Source organism: Myxine glutinosa, chromosome 13, assembly GCF_964187855.1.
Source record: "Myxine glutinosa chromosome 13, kmMyxGlut1.1, whole genome shotgun sequence".
NCBI lineage: Eukaryota > Metazoa > Chordata > Myxini > Myxiniformes > Myxinidae > Myxine > Myxine glutinosa.
Window position 1 is genome coordinate 52,697,363 of NC_136273.1, and position 20,000 is coordinate 52,717,362.

General features: G+C 44.4%; 1 protein-coding gene across 1 annotated transcript in view; it reads left to right on the forward strand.

Moving 5' to 3' along the window:
* Positions 1–48: 48 nt before the first annotated feature.
* Positions 49–20,000, forward strand: part of LOC144888678 (nucleosome assembly protein 1-like 4) — a gene marked incomplete at its 5' end in the record, with an annotated part of 50,502 nt that continues 30,550 nt past the window's right edge. The window contains 5 exon segments of the mRNA XM_078767494.1: positions 49–96; positions 5,256–5,393; positions 5,552–5,623; positions 6,195–6,334; positions 6,683–6,827. Coding sequence (XP_078623620.1) covers positions 49–96; positions 5,256–5,393; positions 5,552–5,623; positions 6,195–6,334; positions 6,683–6,827 — 543 coding nt within the window.

A 20,000-nucleotide genomic window follows, 5' to 3' on the forward strand; every position in this document is an offset into this window, starting at 1 on the left:
GATCTCCGTGCATGTTTTGGTTCTAACACTGGCACAATATTTTTTCAGCGAAGGCAGATAGTCATGGGAGACTCAGAACCAACGGAAGATATTAGTGTAAGTGAAGATTTCTGAATGCAGGAGCAAAGGCATAATTGTGTCTACCTGTATACGTGCGTGCAGGGCCGAGATTGGGTAAGTGAATGAAAATACCTGGAGAGGAAAATATGGATGATTGTAATGCATGTCGGGCTTCTGCTGGTGTTCACCATTGTCAAAACATCACAATTATGACTGCTGGAGAAATATTTTTTTCCATGATGGGGGCACACCCTATGCAGGAATAGGTGGCGGTGGGGGGGTGGGGGTGAAGGATGTGGCTTTTCTATAGTGCATCCAGTCTATCGGTCTTGCACCCTCTGAGTGCCTGGTGAAACTCCCAAAATCCAGAATCACTGCACACTTCACTCGTTCGTTCTTATTTTTTCCTACTTGTGGAATTAACTTCCACATTCTTCAATATTCTTCCCTCCAGGTTTTCAAGACAGCTATTCACCACCATAGCAGATCATCCCCCATCCAAAACCATTATCTTTTCTGCTGCTGCCATCCCTTCTCCCCACCCACAAGCCCAACTCCTTCCAAATTTCCAGTTTTACCTTTCTGAGAGTTTGCTCCTGTATCCATCTTGTCCTCCCCTTGCATCCGCTCCTACTCTTGATCTTACCCACATCTCTGGATTGTCCGTCTCCATCTATTTTGTTATTTGGCCATGTTGTTGGTGTCCCCCCCCCCCCCCCCCCCACCCATCTTTCTGGTGGTCCTTTTGTTCTGATGCATCCTGATCCATTCTGTGTCCGAGCTGCTTCACAGGCCTTGACTTTGCTTAAAATAAATAAAAAGATAAAAAGAAGACAATAGAGCAACCTGATAAACAGCTATCCTACTCATCATATAAATCAATAATTAAAGAGCGGTTTGAATAAAATTTTAAGCGGTGAAACTGCTTGAATATTTGGCTATGTCCTTCCAATTGGTCCATCCGTCAAAAATGAAGAACCTCTCTAACCCCCACCATGTGTAATTCTAGAGGGTTATAAAGAGTAATTCTAAAGGGTAATTCTAATGGGTTTCGTTTGTTTCTAGGCTTTGCCTATTTCATATTAAAATGCCAAACTGAACTGCTTACTTCGGACATGGGTGCGATTTTATTTTATTTTATTTTATTTTATTTCTTGTATTAAATAGTCCTCCATAGTTACCTCATGCACCCAAAGGGAAAAGCAGGGTTAGGCAATTGGTTCACTTATGTCTGTCTGTTCTTCTGTCCAGAAACGTCAGTTTGTAATTGAGGAACAACTTCATTTCAATTGAATGTCATGTCTTCAACATGAATTGGAACACGAGCCTGTAGTTTATCAATACTTTGTCTTTGAATTTGTTCCGATTGCACATGCGCAGAGAGGGGTGAGATAATGTTTATCGTTTTTGGCAGTTAAACAAAATTTAAAATAATTCCAAACAGGAAACTTACAGTTGGTTATCAAGGATATAAACACAAACAACAGGCATGAATAACCAATGTAACGTGATAAATAAGGTGGTATAAAAGATGCTGTGTCAATGGGCATAAACGTCCAGAATAATTTTTATATGATCCTTAAAATCATGTTTCTGTCAATTTAATAATACTTGAACCATGTGGAACACAAATCACCGACTGAGCACTTTCAAAACCTTTCATTTAGTAGTACTTGGACAAAATATTATGACCTTTTATGTGTCATCACAACCAATCAAATTTGCCGCTTTCAGACCCCGCCTATGTCCTTGTTTCTCAAGACAGCACGGGGTAAGGTGTTCTATGAACATAAGTTGATAACTTAAGGAGAAGTAGTACACAACAACAACAGGCATTTTAAGGCCATTTTCCCTGCTAGAGCGGGGGTTAGCCTTGCTGTCCCCAGGACAATCTTCTCCATTTTGCCCTATTGTCTGCATCTCCCCTTGTTAACCCCTTTGCCCGCATTTCTTCTTCCACCATCTTCAGCCAAGTATTTCTCGGTCTTCCCCGTCCTCTACTCCCTTCTACATTCATCTCCATCACTCTTCTCAACCAGTCACTTTCATCCTTCCTCAACACATGACCAAACCATCTCAACCTGTTTCTCTTCACAGCATCCATCACAGGATCTATTCCCATCATCTTTAGCGATTCATCATTTGTCTTCCTCTCTCTCAACGATACTCCACACATCCACCGAACCATTCGCATTTCCACCCTTTCCAGCCTTCGTTGCTGCTCTACGTTCATTACCCATGTCTCGCTCCCATAAATCATAACACTTCGCACACATGCAGCATACACCTTTCCCTTCAGCTTCAACGACACTCCCCTCCTCATCAGCACGCCACTCAGTTCCCGAAACTTCTTCCATGCACATCTCACTCGAGCAACCGTTGCAGAGTCTGATCCACCTTCTCCATTCAGCATGTCTCCGAGGTAGCAAAATGTTTTCACACCTTCCAGCTTCACGCCGTCTCCAAGATCCAACTCAACATTTCCTCCATCTGCAGCTCCCTCTGTACACACCTTACACTTGAATGGAGCTGCCACACTGGTTAATGACCATCTCAAACCACTACATTTTTGATGAACCCACTCAGCGCACATTGTACATTGAATGGAGTTCACTCCGACACCCTTCCTACACACAGCACACGGCCACTTCCCAGTTCTTTCCACCACACCACATGCTTTACCACTTGCCATCACCTTTGTTTTTCCGATATTCACCTTCAGACCTTTTGTCTCTGTACATTCCTTCCACTTGTTCATCTTCTCCTTCAGTCCATCCATACTTTCTGCAATCAACATCAGATCATCTGCATACAAAAACTCCCACGGTAAACCCTCCTTTACGTTCCAAGCCAGCACCTCCATCACAGCTACAAATAGTAGTGGACTTAGTACCGACCCATGATGCACTCCCACCTTCACCTTAAACTCACCACTGTTCCAGTCCTTCGTCCTTACAGCTGTGCGCGCTCTTTCGTACATTGCCATCACTACTCTGATCAACCATTCCTCCACTCCTAACTTCTTCATTGTCCATGTCACTACTTTGCGTGGAACCCTATCGAATGCTTTCTCCAGATCAACAAACCCAAGAAACAACTTCTTCCTCTTCTCCATGTACTTCTCCTGCAACTGCCTTACAATAAAAAGTGCATCTGTCGTTTCTCTTCCTGGCATAAATCCAAACTGCATTTTGTCGATCTTCACTTTCTTCCTTATCCTCTTCTCCAACACCCTTTCCAATACCTTCATTCCATGCTCTAATAACTTTATCGCTCGATACGAGCCACAGTCCAGAGGGTCACCTTTCCCCTTGCAGAGAGGGACGAGGGTACTCAGTTCCCAATCCACTGGAATGCGGCCTTCTTTCACCACCAGATTGCAGATCTCTGTCATTCTCTTCACACCCCAACTTCCTGCTGCCTTCAACATATCTCCCACAACTCCCGTCGGCCCTCCCGCTTTTCTACTCTTCATTGCTTTTATCGCTTGGTGAGTTTGAGGTGAAGGTGGGAGTGCATCAGGGGTCGGTACTAAGTCCACTACTATTTGTAGCTGTGATGGAGGTGCTGGCTCAGAACGTAAAGGAGGGTTTACCGTGGGAGTTGTTGTATGCAGATGATCTGGTGTTGATTGCGGAAAGTATGGATGGACTGAAGGAAAAGATGAACACGTGGAAGGAATGTATGGAGACAAAAGGTCTGAAGGTGAATATCGAAAAGACGAAGGTGATGGCAAGTGGTAAAGCATGTGGTGAGGTGGAAAGAACTGGGAAGTGGCCCTGTGCTGTGTGTAGGAAGGGTGTCGGAGTGAATTCCATTCAGTGTACAATGTGCGCTGAGTGGGTTCATCAAAAATGTAGTGGTCTGAGAGGGTCATTAACCAGTGTGGCAGCTACATTCAAATGTAAGGTGTGCACAGAGGGAGCTGCAGATGGAGGAAATGTTGAGTTGGATCTTGGAGACGGTGTGAAGCTGGAAGGTGTGAAAACATTTTGCTACCTCGGAGACATGCTGAATGGAGAAGGTGGATCAGACTCGGCAACGGTTGCTCGAGTGAGATGTGCATGGAAGAAGTTTCGGGAATTGAGTGGCGTGCTGATGATGAGGGGAGTGTCATTGAAGCTGAAGGGAAAGGTGTATGCTGCATGTGTGAGAAGTGTTATGATTTATGGGAGCGAGACATGGGTAATGAACGTAGAGCAGCAACGAAGGTTGGAAAGGGTGGAAATGCGAATGGTTCGACGGATGTGCGGAGTATCGTTGAGAGAGAGGAAGACAAATGATGAATTGCGAAAGATGATGGGAATAGAGCCTGTGATTGATGCTGTGAAGAGGAACAGGTTGAGATGGTTTGGTCATGTGTTGAGGAAGGATGAAAGTGACTGGTTGAGAAGAGTGATGGAAATGAATGTAGAAGGAAGTAGAAGACGGGGAAGACCGAGAAAGACTTGGCTAAAGATGGTGGAAGAAGAAATGCGGGCAAGGGGGTTAACAAGGAGAGATGCAGAAAATAGGGCAAAATGGAGAAGATTGTCATGGGGACCGCAAGGCTAACCCCCGCTCTAGCAGGGAAAATGGCCTTTAAAATGCATGTTGTTGTTGTGTATTGCTTTTATCGCTTCCTCAACTTCCTTCTCAGTTATCTTCTCTGTCGGTCCTAAAACTGGGTTACTCTCTGTGTTGCCATCCCATTCATTCTCTGCATTCAACAGCATTTCCATATGTCTCTTCCTTCTACCTTTAATTCCATCTGGGTCCAATAAGTATTATTTGGCTCCAATAGAAAACAATGCTTTTTTGGTCTGTCTGTCGAACATTTTGGCTCGATTTGGAAAAGAAAAAAAGCAAGAGCTTCCAGAGCAAGCCATGGCATGTGCAGTTATTGTGATGTCTGTGAGAGGGTCTCGTCAAAAGGTAAATATGCTGTTGGTGTTTGTTCATGCTTTGCCCCTATTAACGCACCTTCCTCCCACCCCCTCCCCATGTTTAAAAATATATTATTTTAATAATAATACGCTAAATGTATTGCTCACAGAAGGGAGTTGTGGATGTCGAGAAATGAGACATGTCATTCACGCTACATTTCACAATTCATGCTACATAGTAAACTGATTGTGCATGTGATCATGCAAGGTTTGTTTGCTTTTTATTTCCAAAGCCATGTTTTGTTTCATGAATATGCTGCTTGTGTACAGACTGAGTTGGAGGCCAAATTGTGGCTTGATGGACCGGGAGGCAGTGCAGTTGCTTCCAATAGCAATATGCCTGCAGGGATCCCAAACTTCTGGCTTACTATATTCAGCAATGTTCCTCAACTCAGCGATATGATTCAGGTATCAAGCAATTTCAGTTGGACTTGCCATAATTGTTACGGCATCATTCTGTGTCACCTCAGAGTACAAAAAGCCTCATTTTGCCAATGCTTTAAGGTCTCTGTTCTGTAGTGTGTGGTTTTGAGTTCCTGTCTTGACTCCGTGCTTCACATTCACAGGAACACGACAAACCAATCCTGAGGTATCTCAAAGATGTCTGTGTTATCTACTCATCTCCTGGGGAGCCCATGGTATGATTGATGGTGATTCCCTTTTCTTTTCATTATTCCTGAAGACCTTATTGTTGCATAGTGGTGTTCATGGCTTTCTCTGGAAATTGTTGGGTAATTAATTGGCGTTTAATTCACTGCCTAATAATTGCCTCTGCCACCGATGTGGACAGAGTTTGTTTTCACCCTTGTTTCTGTCTGTTTCACTGTGAGCAGGATATCTCGAAATGTAGTGGACGGATTCGGACGAAACTAGGAGGACAGATTGGGTGTATGATGAGGACGCATTGATTTGATTGTTTACAGATCCAGATACGTGAATTTTAAAAAGTGATTCTTCATAATTGAGAGATGGGGCCCAAAAACGATATATAGTCTGATATTTCAAAAAGTTGTGGATGGATTATGAAGAAACTTGGTGGATGAGTTGGTTAGGTGACAAAAACAAGCTGATTCGATTTTGGTTTAGGTCCAGATCTGGCTTCGCAGTGGGGTACAAAGCATAAACTGTTCAGCCTGGCAGAGTTATGCACTCTACCGAGTGCCGTTCTCGTTGTGCATTGTTACTACTTTTTTTTCTTTTTGTCTGCAGAGCTACCAGCTGGATTTTTGCTTTTCCCCAAATGAATATTTCAGCAACTCAACTCTTACCAAGACGTACCATCTGAAGAATGAGTTTGATTCAAGCAATCTGTTATCTTTTGATGGCCCTGAAATAATCTCCTGCACAGGGTATCGCTCTCCACTATAATCTATTGTTATCTAATAATTTTCTTTTTTCATTCATTGTTTTATTTTTTCATCTCATGCCAGTTGCTTTTGCATTTGTTCCATAATCAGGAACAACTTTCTTCTTTGTTTAACTTGTCAAACCCTTCAGTCTGCCATGTTGTCTTATTTTCCCATCTTTATCCACAATTTATATTCCAATTTGAGTATTCTTCATTGATTATTATGTAAAAGGAGTTTCTTTCTACATTCCGATTTTTTTTTTTTTGGTGTCATCTTGTACTTTCACTTTGACTTTCAATGTATCACAGGCATCCCTGTGGAATATTTGTTTTTTTGGTGATCCGGCAGGTGTTCCATTGCGTGGTACAAAGGGCGAAATGTCACGGTGCGCTTGTTACAGAAGACGCAGAAACACCGTAGCCGAGGAATCATCCGAACGGTCACAAAGAAATTCCCAATGACTCGTTTTTCAACTTTTTCAATCCTCCAAAAGGTATATACAAAAACAAATTCTGCTTGTTCCTTTGTTTACTCCCATTTTTACATTTTCTTCATTTATATATATATATAATTATATATATATATTAATTATATATATATATATATATATATATATATATATATATATATATATATATATATATATATATATATATATATATATATATATATATATACATACATATATATATATATATATATATATATATATATACATACATATATATATATATATATACAGTATATATATATATATATATATATATATATATATATATATATATATATATATATATATATATATATGTATATATATATGTATATATGTATATATATATATATATATATATATATATATATATATATATATATAATTATATATATATATATATATATATATATATATAATTATATATATATAATTATATATATATATATATATAATTATATATATATAATATATATATATATATATATATATATATATATATATATATTATATATAATATATATAATACATACACACACACACACACATGTAATATGTATACAGTCATGTGAAAAAGTAAGTACACCCCATGTAAAGCTTTGACTTTTTCAACATATTTTGACATACAGCTATGTGATCTTCATTTCAACAATATTGATAGATAAAGGTGATATAATATAACAAATATCATGAAACATTTACATTTTGTAGTCCATTGTATAATTTAAATAAACATAAATGCAAATTTCGCATGTGGAAAAAGTAAGTACACCCCTACATTTATCACTACTTCAAGTACCGAAAATTAGAATCAGGTGCACCAGCTCAGGTGCAAATGATTAGAACATCGTTGGAGAGGATCTTGGAGGAACCTGTCTTATTTAAACCTCAGGCATTTAGTTTGGTTTGCTCTTTGTTGTTGAAGTGTGCGGCGTCACCATGCCGAGATCAAAAGAGCTCTCTGAGGCCTTCAGAAAGAAGGTTATAGATGCCTACGAGTCTGGGAAGGGATTTAAAAAGATCTCCAAACAATTTGAAATCAATCATTCGACTGTCCGGAAGATCATCTACAAGTGGAGAAGATTCCAAAGAACTGCCAACCTGTTCAGGCCAGGCCGTCCCTGCAAGTTCAGCCCGAGAGCAGACCGCAAGATGCTGAAAGAAGTCTCTAAGAACCCCAGAATGTCATCAAGGGACCTACAGGTAGCTCTTGCCACTGTTGATGTCAAAGTGCACGAGCCTACCATTAGAAAGAGGCTGCACAAATTTGATCTACATGGGAGGTGTGCCAGGGGAAACCTTTGCTGTCCAGAAAGAACGTCAGGGCAAGACTAAAGCTTGCCAATGAACACCTAGTCAAAGACCAGCACTTCTGGAACAATGTGCTCTGGACAGATGAGTCAAAGGTAGAGCTATTTGGCCACAGTACCAGAAGACATGTTTGGTGAAAACCAAAGACAGCATTTGACCACAAGAACCTGATACCAACTGTAATGCATGGTGGTGGAAATATTATGGTTTGGGGCAGCTTTGCTGCATCAGGACCTGGGCAGCTCACCATCATAGAATCCACTATGAATTCTTCATTGTACCAGAGGGTGCTTGAGGATAATGTGAGGCCATCTGTCAGAAAGTTGAAGCTCAACCGAAGGTGGACCTTGCAACATGACAATGACACTAAACATACCAGTAAATCCACCAAGGAATGGCTGAAAAGAAAGAAATGGAGGGTTCTAGAATGGCCAAGTCAAAGCCCGGATCTAAATCCCATCGAGATGTTGTGGGGGGATTTGAAACGAGCTGTACATGCAAGAAACCCCTCAAACATCGCACAGCTGAAAGAATTCTGCATGGAGGAGTTGGGAAAATTTCTCCCAGTCGATGTCAGAGACTGGTAGACAGTTATAAGAAACGCCTCCCTGAGGTTGTTTCTGCCAAAGGGGGGCAATACCACCTGTTAGAGCCAAGGGTGTACTTACTTTTTCCACATGTGAAATTTGCATTTATGTTTATTTAAATTATACAATGGACTACAAAATGTAAATGTTTTATGATATTTGTTATATTATATCACCTTTATCTGTCAATATTGTTGAAATGAAGATCAAATAGCTGTATGTTTAAATATGTTGAAAAAGTCAAAACTTTACATGGTGTGTACTTACTTTTTCACGTGACTGTGTGTGTATATCTATATATATATATATATATATATATATATATATATATATATATATATATATATATATATATATATATATATATATATATATATACATATATATTATACATATATATATATATATATATATATATATATATATATACATATATATATATACATATATATATATATATATATATATATATATATATATATATATATATATATACATATATATATATATATATATATATATATATATATATATATATATATATATATATATATATATATATATATATATATATATATATATATATATATACATACATACATACATACATACATACATACATACACACACACACTTGGGAAGTATATATATTGTTGCTGATTCGGGGTCGGCACTCCCGTTACCAAAGGTGGGGTTAATCCCCTTGTCTTTTTAAGCTGGCCATCCACCCCGATCCTGGGAGTAATGACGTCACTTCCGGTCAGTGGTAAGTAGGGTTGTAAGCCCAATTAGTCTTATTACCTAAATACTACCACCGGCCGTAAGTGAGGAGATACTCTCACCCGAGCCGCAGCGTTAATGGATACGCCGAGCGAAGCGAGCCGCGACTCGGGCCGTTAACAAAAGACTAACCCGATTCAAGCGGTTGGCCAAATCGCGCCACAGGTACTCAATGGGGAAAACACGAAGACGATCGGACGAGAGGAAACCAAAAGGTAAGAAAGAACAAATATGATTTATTACAAACAATAATGAAGAGGAAACGAAAGGAATAGAATGTACAAGAGAAGAAATAAAAGGACACAGGGCAATCTTAAACTACACAATCTTACTTAAAAAACCCAGGACAGAACAAACAGACTTACGCGGGAGTTGGTAATGGTAGGGATGGTAGGCTGAGAAGGGTCCAAGCAGAGGGTTCGGGTGATGGGATCCGTCCAGGCTCTGGCCCCGATCCACGCTCCAGCTTCGCGGTGAACCCGACAGGTAACGCTGATGATATTGGTTGCACGCGAGCGGACCTTACTCGGCGGGGTTATCAAATCGGGGAGGGTATATTGCTTTTCTCTCCACTTGTACTTCGGGCTTCCTCACTCGTCTCCGACCCGTCCCTTTTCTCTGGCTCATGCCTCTCTTGTCTCCTGGCTCACGACCCATGCACGACTCTCTCCTTACCACTCATCCCCCAACCACTCATCTTCCAACCACTCATCCCCAAGTAGTCCGCGCGCGGCGCTTATATTGGGTTTTTGCGTATCAAGCCGTGGCTTTTAGGATACACCCACCGGTGAGCTCGCCTCGGCCCTGATTGGTCGCGAGGGCTCACCGGCTCCGCCCCTTGATGGTGCGTTGACGGGGCTACGCCTTACTCCTGTCGCTCTGAGGACTCCTCCCCCCTTCTTCTCCGAGATGAAGCACATGGGCAATGGCGTCTTGTGGGGAGATATAAAACCACTCGCACCGCCTTTGAAGGGAACTTTGGGGCCTACTCTTATTTCATTAATGCAACGTAGATTCAACTATTGGGGACAGATCCTTAACTAAACACATATTAAGAACATAACTGAAGAGGTTTCTATGGTGTCCTACGTGTTACTTGTGGCCTATCTATGGTGCGATCTTTGACCTTTTGGGAGATGGGGATATTTACAGGGAATTATTTACAAGGCTTATTATTTTACAAGTGAAGGTTCTAAAAACCGTAACAATATATATATATATATATATATATATATATATATATATATTGTTACTGATCGCGGTTTAGATGTTATGATGGGCCGAGCGGATGGTCCAACCGCGACCGTTACAGGATCCCCGACTCACCCGATTCCACCCAAACGTTGGCCGGATCGCACCGCAGCTAGTCAATAGGGAAAAGACAAAGGCGACACGGATGTGAAGAAGAAGAAGAAGACAAAAAGGTTGGAAATACTACTGAATTTATTGACTATTTACACACATAAGCAAAAAGAAAGCAGTCACGTTTATTTACAAGCACATAAGACGCAGGTGACACAGTGAAAATACTAGCTTATACAGACTTAATTAACCCAGGGACAGAACAAACAAAACAAACTCACGTACACAAGAAGGATGGAAAGGCAGGAGGTGGATGGCTGGAGGGAGAGGGAGGTCCAAGGGGGTCCTGCAGCTCAACCGGCGCGTTTAGCAGCCGCGGTTCCTTTACGGCCCTGCTCCAAACCGCCGTTCAGGCCCCCAAGCTGCTGTTGTGGCTGCTGTGGACGTCGCGTGCTTTGCCAGGCCTTGTCCGACTCGTCTGGTCCAAACCCTCAACTCGTTCTTGGTCCACTCACTCTTTACCACCGACTCCTCACCGCAACCAACGCAACCAACTGACCACCACCACCGACTCCTCACCGCAACCAACTGACCACCGACTCCACTGACTGACTCCTCACGACTCTCTCCACGACCAACTCACGACTCACTTGCGTGCGCGCCTTTTATAGCGCCTCCGGCGATTAAGCCGCCGGCCTTTTGGACGCGCCCATCGGGGTGCTCACCTCGGCCCTGGTTGGTCGCGCGACCCTCTGGCTCCGCCCTTGATGACGACGGGCGGGCACGCCTTTCTTCTCCGATTCGAGCACATGTTCAATGGTGGTTTTGGAGGGGAGGTAATTGGGAATCGAGGCCCGGCAATGACGGAAGGGGATGTAAAAGGAAATGGAGATTTTGGGGATGGGAAGGAAAGGGGATCTATTCTCTTTCACTGGTGCAATGGAGTACTTCAATTAATGGGAGACACAGCCTTACTCTAAAACACAGAATAAGAGATAACTATCAAACAGAGGTATTCTATTATTTGGCTGACGTGTATGCTTGTGGACTAATTATGGGATGCCCTTTCACCTTTACACAGCTCCGGAGGTAGGGGGGCGCAGAATAAACAATAATAATAATCATACAGCACACAATCAAAAAAATACAGTCCTCATCTCCGCAACAATATATATATATATATATATATATATATATATATATATATATATATATATAAATAAAAATAAAAATAAAAATATATATATAAAGGAGGAGTGTCTGTGTGTCTGTCTGGATGTCCGCTTATAACTCAAGAACTACACATCGGAGAAAAGTTTTAGACAGATTCGGAATCAGCATAAAATTCCGGTGGTTATAGGCTACTTTTTATTTTAATATCAATGGTTTAAAAAACCGCGCCAGCTGCAATTCCATGGTGTAGTTTGTGGCGGCGCTATTGCCCCTTTCCGATCCCATGACGCATTGCGGTTCCGATTCGCGATAAGGTCTATGCGCTATCACCGACCCTTTTCCATACCTTTTTATCAGATTTACGTTATCGTCCATCGTAACCACATTACGCTTAGAAACACTAGCATTTATCCTTCTTCGGACCCATGGCTAACACAGACACAGTAAAGGAATACTGTACGTCGCCTCTGTTTTGAATGAGAATCAGCGGTTGCGCGTACGTACAGTATACTGTACGTACATATTTATATATTTTTAATGTGCTTTTTATTGTATTTTAAATTGTTTTTTAGCTTCTTTTATTGTTAATTTATGTACTATTTTATTTCTTTTAAATATATTTTTAAGGAAAACAAATGTTTTCACATCCGGAGGAGTGACGTAATGTCGCACATAATGACGTTCGCTGCCCGGTCATGAAAGAAATTATGATTCTCTTGACAAAGTGACATGCAGATCAGGCAGTAAACCTCCCAACTGAGTTTCTCAACAGTCGTCGGCCTCAATTCTAAAATCCTTAATTTTCATCCTATTGACTTGAACTTTGAATAGGATTTACATATCGGCTTACTGAATTAAACCACCAACTATTTTTGAGATCGGCGTAGGCCAAAAGGTCAACATAGGCCAAAGGTCAACCACTTTTTAAAAAAGTTTCTAAAATCCTCAATTTTCATCCGATTCACTTGAAATTTGAATGGGATTTACATATCAGCAAACTGAATTCAACCAACAACTATTTTTGAGATCACCATAGGCCAAAAGAGCAACATAGGCCAAAAGGCAACAACAATTTCAAATTTCTAAAATCCTCAACTTTCATCTGATTGACTTGAAATGTGAAGAGGATTTGCATATCAGGTCACTGAAATTGAACCACCAATTCTTTTTGAGGTCAGCATAGGCCAAAAAGTAAACATAGGCCAAAGGTCAACAACTTAAGGTGAAGTTTTTAAAATCCTACATTTTCATCCAATTGACTTGAAATTTGGATAGGATTTGCATATCGGGTCACCTAATTCAACCACCAATTATTTTTGAGGTTAACATAGGCCAAAAGGTCAACAACCTATTTCAGGAATATTTCAAGACATATTTCTGGCGCAGGGGCAATCAATGAAGGTTGTAGGCCTGAACTTCACAGAACACGTGTTTGCCCATGGCCAGCTGTACGTGGGCTGCTCGAGGGTTGGAAAACCAAGCAATCTTTATGTCTTGGCACCAAGTAAGAAAACCAGAAATGTTGCATACCCAGAGGTTTTGAGAAATTGAAAATTGAAAAAACATCATGTAGGAAATGTACTGTGATATTGCTCTAAAATATACATGTTCCTTTCATCATATATTTGTATTATTCTTATTCAACCCGGGCGAAGCCGGGTACCTCAGCTAGTGTGTGTATATATATATATATATATATATATATATATATATATATATATATATATATATATATATATATATATATATATATATTGTTACAGACGCGGTTGTGGATGTTGGTTTACCGAGCGGTTTGGTATGACCGCGTCTGCACGTTTACCCGATTCTACTCGAACGTTTGCCGAGTCGCGCTACGCTAAATCAATTGAGGAAAAGGACACAACGGCTGGGATTAAAATGACACGACACCAGGGATACGGTTCTCAAGACCTCCGGAGGAGGTTATAATATGGCGGAAGGTTAGATTACAGGAATGAGAGGGACAGCATAGGAAGATAGGCACTTAGACACGGTCTTATACTAGCCCCGACAGACGACAGATAAACAGGACAAAACTGACTCACACGGGGATTGATGGCAAGGAAAGCGGGCAGTCGATGGCTCAAGGTGCACTCTTGGCTCAAGGACAGAATCGACCCGGTCCGGTCCAAAGATGCGGGGAGGTATCGTCGCGCTGGGGGTGGCGTCCTTTGCTCTCCGTAGTTCAGGCGCATCTGACTTCACATCCGGTAAGTCGCTGCGTATCTCCGGCGGGGAGTGACACGCCCTCGGCTTGTTAGCTCCGCCCCAGATGGAATCGGCCCGTTGCTTCTCATTGGGTGCGGGGGGTTACCGGCTCCGCCCTTGACGAGGGGCCGACAGGCAGCCCCTTCGTGGTAACCCCGTCGGCGCACATGGGTAATGGCGGCTAACCGAGCCGGAGTGAGGACGCACACTCCCCGCGCGCGCCGTTGTTGTAGTTGTTGTAGTTGTTGTTGTAGTTGTTGTTTGGGGAAGAAGATGGGAGGAGGTATGGGAAGGTCCTAAACTCACTACTGGTGCCATATAATCACATTCTGGTGCAACGAAGAGTCAGAATTAATGGAAACGAGTCCTTAACTGACATAGACTAAGAATAACTAGCAAGATGTCCGAAAGTTGTCTACGTGAGATGCGGTGGACCTGGGCACGACATTTAATGGGGGGAAAAAAGGGAAGGTCGGTTCTACAGAGTGTTGTTTACAGACAATGGGACTAGGGAATGGGGGATTGGGGATAGTTGGGGAGTGTTGGGGAAATAGGGGAATATTTACAAGCGGATATGGAGGCCAAATGCCATATTCGCAACATTGCACCCTTCTCTACCCTCGGGGCGTCCCGACCCGATAAATTTTTACCTATTTTAGTGTGGCACTCAGATGTAGTTCCCTCTACTATTAACTCTACCCTGAGTGCGACAGTTTTACAGATCTTCACAAATGAGTAAATATGTCCCCCTGCGACGTTGCACCCTTCTCCTCACAGAAACACACCCACAGGATAACCGAATCGCGGAAAGAATTCGCAAACTAAACATACAGCCGGTAGGGAGCATTATTTACAAGACTACGCTGATATTTACACTATGATCCAGGACCTGTTTTTGGAGGAACACATGCAGATGTTATGCATAGAGAGAGCACGCATGCCAGCATCGATACACCAACCCACGAGTGCTCTGTGGCCTTACGGCCTTTAATAACGTGCAGAGCACCCCTTCCAAGCACCAAAAGCACCACCCCAGCACCAATCGGTGCACCAATAAAATGTTTAGTGATCATGGTGTGGTGTCGCAGCCGGCCGATGTTCTGCCGCTGGTCTTGCCTTTGTGTGGTGCACTTGGCCTTCTTACTGCTTTCAAAAATAAAGAAAGGCGCCAACCGCGTCCATTTCTTTATTGTGGCCGTCAGGGGGCCAACTAAAAGTGGTTCACCTGTATGGCATAGGTGCCACGTTGACCCAGAGGTCCATCAATGGGTGGTGCTTGGCCGCAAAAAAACCGGTCCATGGTGGGCGGCCACAAACATTGCGGTCCATATGGCGTATCGATCCAGGCAGCAAGCAGCGAAAGTGCAGGCCCACAACTGCGTAGCCAGCACCTCTCTCTCTGCCCCAAAGCCAGATCCTCGGAGGTGGGAGACAAAAGAAGCAGACAAGTGAGTAAGGTGGTAAGGGCGCAAAAGTGCACGCAATGTAAGGTAATGCACACTGGGGGCACATGGGAACCAGGTGAGACAGGTACGTTCCTACCGTACGCCCCCCCCCCCCACCAGGTAACCTACATGGCCCCTCCCTTACCCCTTACTGTATCCACACAACACAACACTACCCATAAACATCTACTTTACAAATCAACAAACGTCCCTACTGTCTTCCCCGTTCCTCCCATAAACCAAATTCGTCTTCTCTCCCTCCTAACCAATCAAATTTGCCATTTTCAACTCTCATCAAAATTTGCCATCTCCAATTCATCATCAGTCCCTCCTAAGGAGGGAGAGATGGAATCACCCCAATGTCTCATCCACGTCGCGATGCGTCTCACAAATCCTCACAGCAATTCTCATTTCCTGCAACAGAACAAAGAAAACACAGGTGTGGAGTCATCATCATCACCTCAGGTAAGTGGCTGCGTATGGTGCGACAGGTTCATCAATCCTAACTATTTCCTAAATGACTTTAACAACTTTACATTACCCGGGGTCTTTCTCCGGCCAAACCATTGGCCAACTTACACTATGGGTTCTAAAAACCAATTCCTATTGACCAAAATGTGGTGCCTTTCAATTTGGGGTCTCACTCCCCCGATTCATCTCCCGGTGCCCTCGCACAATTTCTGGGCCGCGACGTGTACCTCTCCCAGCGGGTCTACCCACCTGCACACCTCCACCACTGCAGTTGCCTCCGAGCTTACCTGCTCCTTACCCTAACCTAACTACCTGGGGAAGGCCCTCTGGCGCTCTCCCCACTCGGTGCCCTCTCTGGCACTGGGCTACCCGGGTCCGTCCTCCGGATCCTCGGGCCCCATCCACAACTCTACCGGCTCCCAGAGCCCACCTGCGGCCTCACCTGGCCGACATCCTCACAGTGGTGGAGTGCCCAACCAACTACACACACTAACAGGCTACACGCCCAGCCATTTCCACAACACTAATGCACCCATCCACAATACCATTCTGCAACCGCACCACAAATGCCAATATCCAACCACAATTTACCTATACCCTCTACCTAACACTTACACTACCCGCCCCGGGTATCCGTGATGGGGGTCCACTCTTCCCCCATTCACACCTTCGCACCATGCACACCACTCCGTACCACTTACTCCAACTCTCTCCACACACCTGTACTTGCACACCTGTGCTCTCACACCTGGTGCCACCTGCACCCTTCTCTCCCCAAGCGCATTTGCGCTGATCAACACACTCACTACTCATACACTGCTCCACACACCTGTCCAGCTCTCACACAGCATCATCTCAGCTAACTACTCCCCTCTGAAACTTGCGCTTCCCAGTCGTCCCTTTAAACTATTGCGCTCCCACGTCATTATCATCCACACTAATCTACCTGCGTCCCCACTACAGGTATCAGTCACTAACTAACCTTAACGTCACCTAATGTCATCTTCGCTAGATCCCTACCAATATCCTAACCCACCCGGGCTAGTTTTCACTGCCATACACCCCATAATCTAGTGCGCATTTGCCCCACCATGGGAAGGGTGGCAGGGATGCCCCCCTTACCCACCGGGCCCATCGCTCACTACCAATTTTGCACATCAAATTTCAACAAATCAAAAATTTGCCAATCCTACTCATCATCTGCCAATCATTACTGCCAATCCTTTGCCAATCATCAAATTTTGTTTTTCTCTAATTTTGGGGCCAAAACACTATCCTCATCACCCGTCTACTCACTCATGCCTCTCGGTGCGCCAATTCCTGTCCAAAGCCCGGCTTCGTAAAGCCAAGCAATGGATGCTGGTTGTTTTGTGCCGGCGGCTGGATGCGTCCGGCATTCGGGGCAGGGACGGGGGCTTACCCGGGCCGAGATCCCACGCACCACCTCGGCGTGGAGCCATCCAATGTCCCGATCTCGACCTGCCGGCACGTCTCAACAAAACGTGGTCGCCATGACGACCCTTCCTATCCAGCTGCCCGCTCCACCTAGTGGAGCCTGGACGCGGCCGTTCCACGCGAGGCCCGGCACGCACCGAGGGCTCGATTCGGCTATAAGTCATTCTAACCGCTGCTCCGTTTAACGTCGATGCTTCACCTGCATGCTTACACCCCGCAGCCCGTTCCTTGCTCACACATCCAGCCGTTTCCATGCTCCTCGTACCTTTCCTTACACACCCAGGTACCCTCATTCCACTCACAGCCTTGGTCACACACCTGACCACCGAACACTTTGGCACACATTCGTTGGTCGCACACCTCACCAACACACCTCTTCGCGCCCCCTCCTCTGTCACCTCCTCTGTGACAATCACAGGTGTGCTCTCATTCGCACACCCAACCACGTGCCTCACCACCAACTCCAGCGTGCATTCCCACTCACGCTCTACCATTCCAGGTGTGCATCCTTCCATCCCAGGTGTACATCCTCGCTCACCTGTCACAACCAACTCACTCTCCTTGTCACTCTCACTACTCTCACCTCCATTCTTGACAGCGCACTCACCCTTACTCTTGACAGCGCACTCTTTCCTCATGCACCTGTCCGTCACACACCTTCCCCACGCACACTCTCCCGTTACACCCTCTGTAACACTCACCACAGGTGGACACTCTTCCTTACTTTTGACAGCGCACTCTTTCCCCATGCACCTGTCCGTCACACACCTTTCTCGCGCACACTCTCCCGTCACACCCTCTGTAACACTTACCACACCGCGCTTCCATGTGCTCCCTCGCACACGCGCTACGACCGACTCACTCTCGCCAGCATCCTCACTCCTTGGCACGCACTTTTTCCTCACACACCCCAGAGTCGGACTTTCTCGCACACCCCCTTTTTCGCACACCAGACCTGTCGCACACTTCACCAACGGCCTCTCACGAACACCCGGGTCCATCTCGACCCCCAAGCTCATTAAATCACCTGGCGCATCATACGCACGACCATATTGGTCACCACTTACACCGGGTCCTCTTCCTCTTCGCTTCTCCTCCATCACCTGCGAATCCCTCATCCGGTTAATGAGCACATCATCACGATCCAAACACAGACTTTGGACCAATTCTTTTATCTCCTCTTTTATCTCTTTCTTATCCCCTCTCCGTCGCTTCTTAATTTCGCTCACCCCTTTTTCCACTTCTTCTAATTTCTGCTTCACCTCCTTTATTCCCCGGTACGTCTCCTCAAGCTCGTCCTCCAAGGCTACCTTGACCGTTTCCATGTGCGTCCTCACCTGCCGGTCCTTCGTCTCCATTACCTCTATCACCTCGTCCAACCTCGTTGTCAATCCCTCACGTACCATCTGACATTCCCTCTTCGTCGCTACCAAGTCATTTTTTAGGTCATTTTGTGTCGCTTTTAACCCTCCTATTACCGCAGTGTTCCTTTGTACCTGCTCCACTAACTCCGTCTGTCCCACCGTCAGCTGCTCCACCTCCTGCGTCAGGTCCTCTATGCCCCCTTGTAACTTTACAGTCCCCTTTCTCACCTCCTTCTCCATGTGCTCCTTACAGTGCCTCACCTCCTCGCGCACTCCTCCGACCTCCTCACTCACACCTCTTCTGATCTCCTCTCCCATCACTTGCATCTCCTGCCCAGATGCCACCCTCATCTGCTCCATTTCCTCCCTGTGAGCATCCAGTTTGGTTTCTACCCCCATTCTGACCCCCTCTATCTGCTGCCCCATTTGTTTAACTTCCCTTTCCGCTTGGTCCCTCATGTCCCTCAATTTGCCTTCCATACTGTTTTCTAACCCCTCTAACCCCTATTTCATCCCTTCCATTTGATTCTCTTGAGCGGCCATTCTGTTTTCTACCCCCATTAACCCCTCCTGTATTTCCCCTAATCTATCGTCTAATTTCCCAAATTTCTTGTCTAATCCCTTAAAATTATTGTCTAATCCCTTAAAATTATTGTCTAATCCCTTAAAATTATTGTCTAATCCCTCACCAGTACCCCTCGCTTCATCCCTCATTACCCCCATTTGGCCCTCTAATCGCTCACCCTGAGCCCTCATTCCCACAATTTGATCTCCCATTCGTTCCATAAGGGCCTGTCCAGGCAACATTAGGATCCTAGTTGTCTACATAAAAACATAAAAAGGTTGCAACATAAAAAGGTTCGGATCCACCAGGGGCGCTGCCACGGTCGCGGGCGCCGCGACCAGCGAGGCGCCATTTTGCGCACCCGCAACGTCGGGCGCAACGACGCTATTTTGTGCGTCTGCTACCCTCGCTGCTTCGCTCTCCTCGCGTCCCTCAATTTGGTCCTGGACCGACCCTGCCTCACTCTCCTCTACCGGACCCCAGCTGTCTTGATC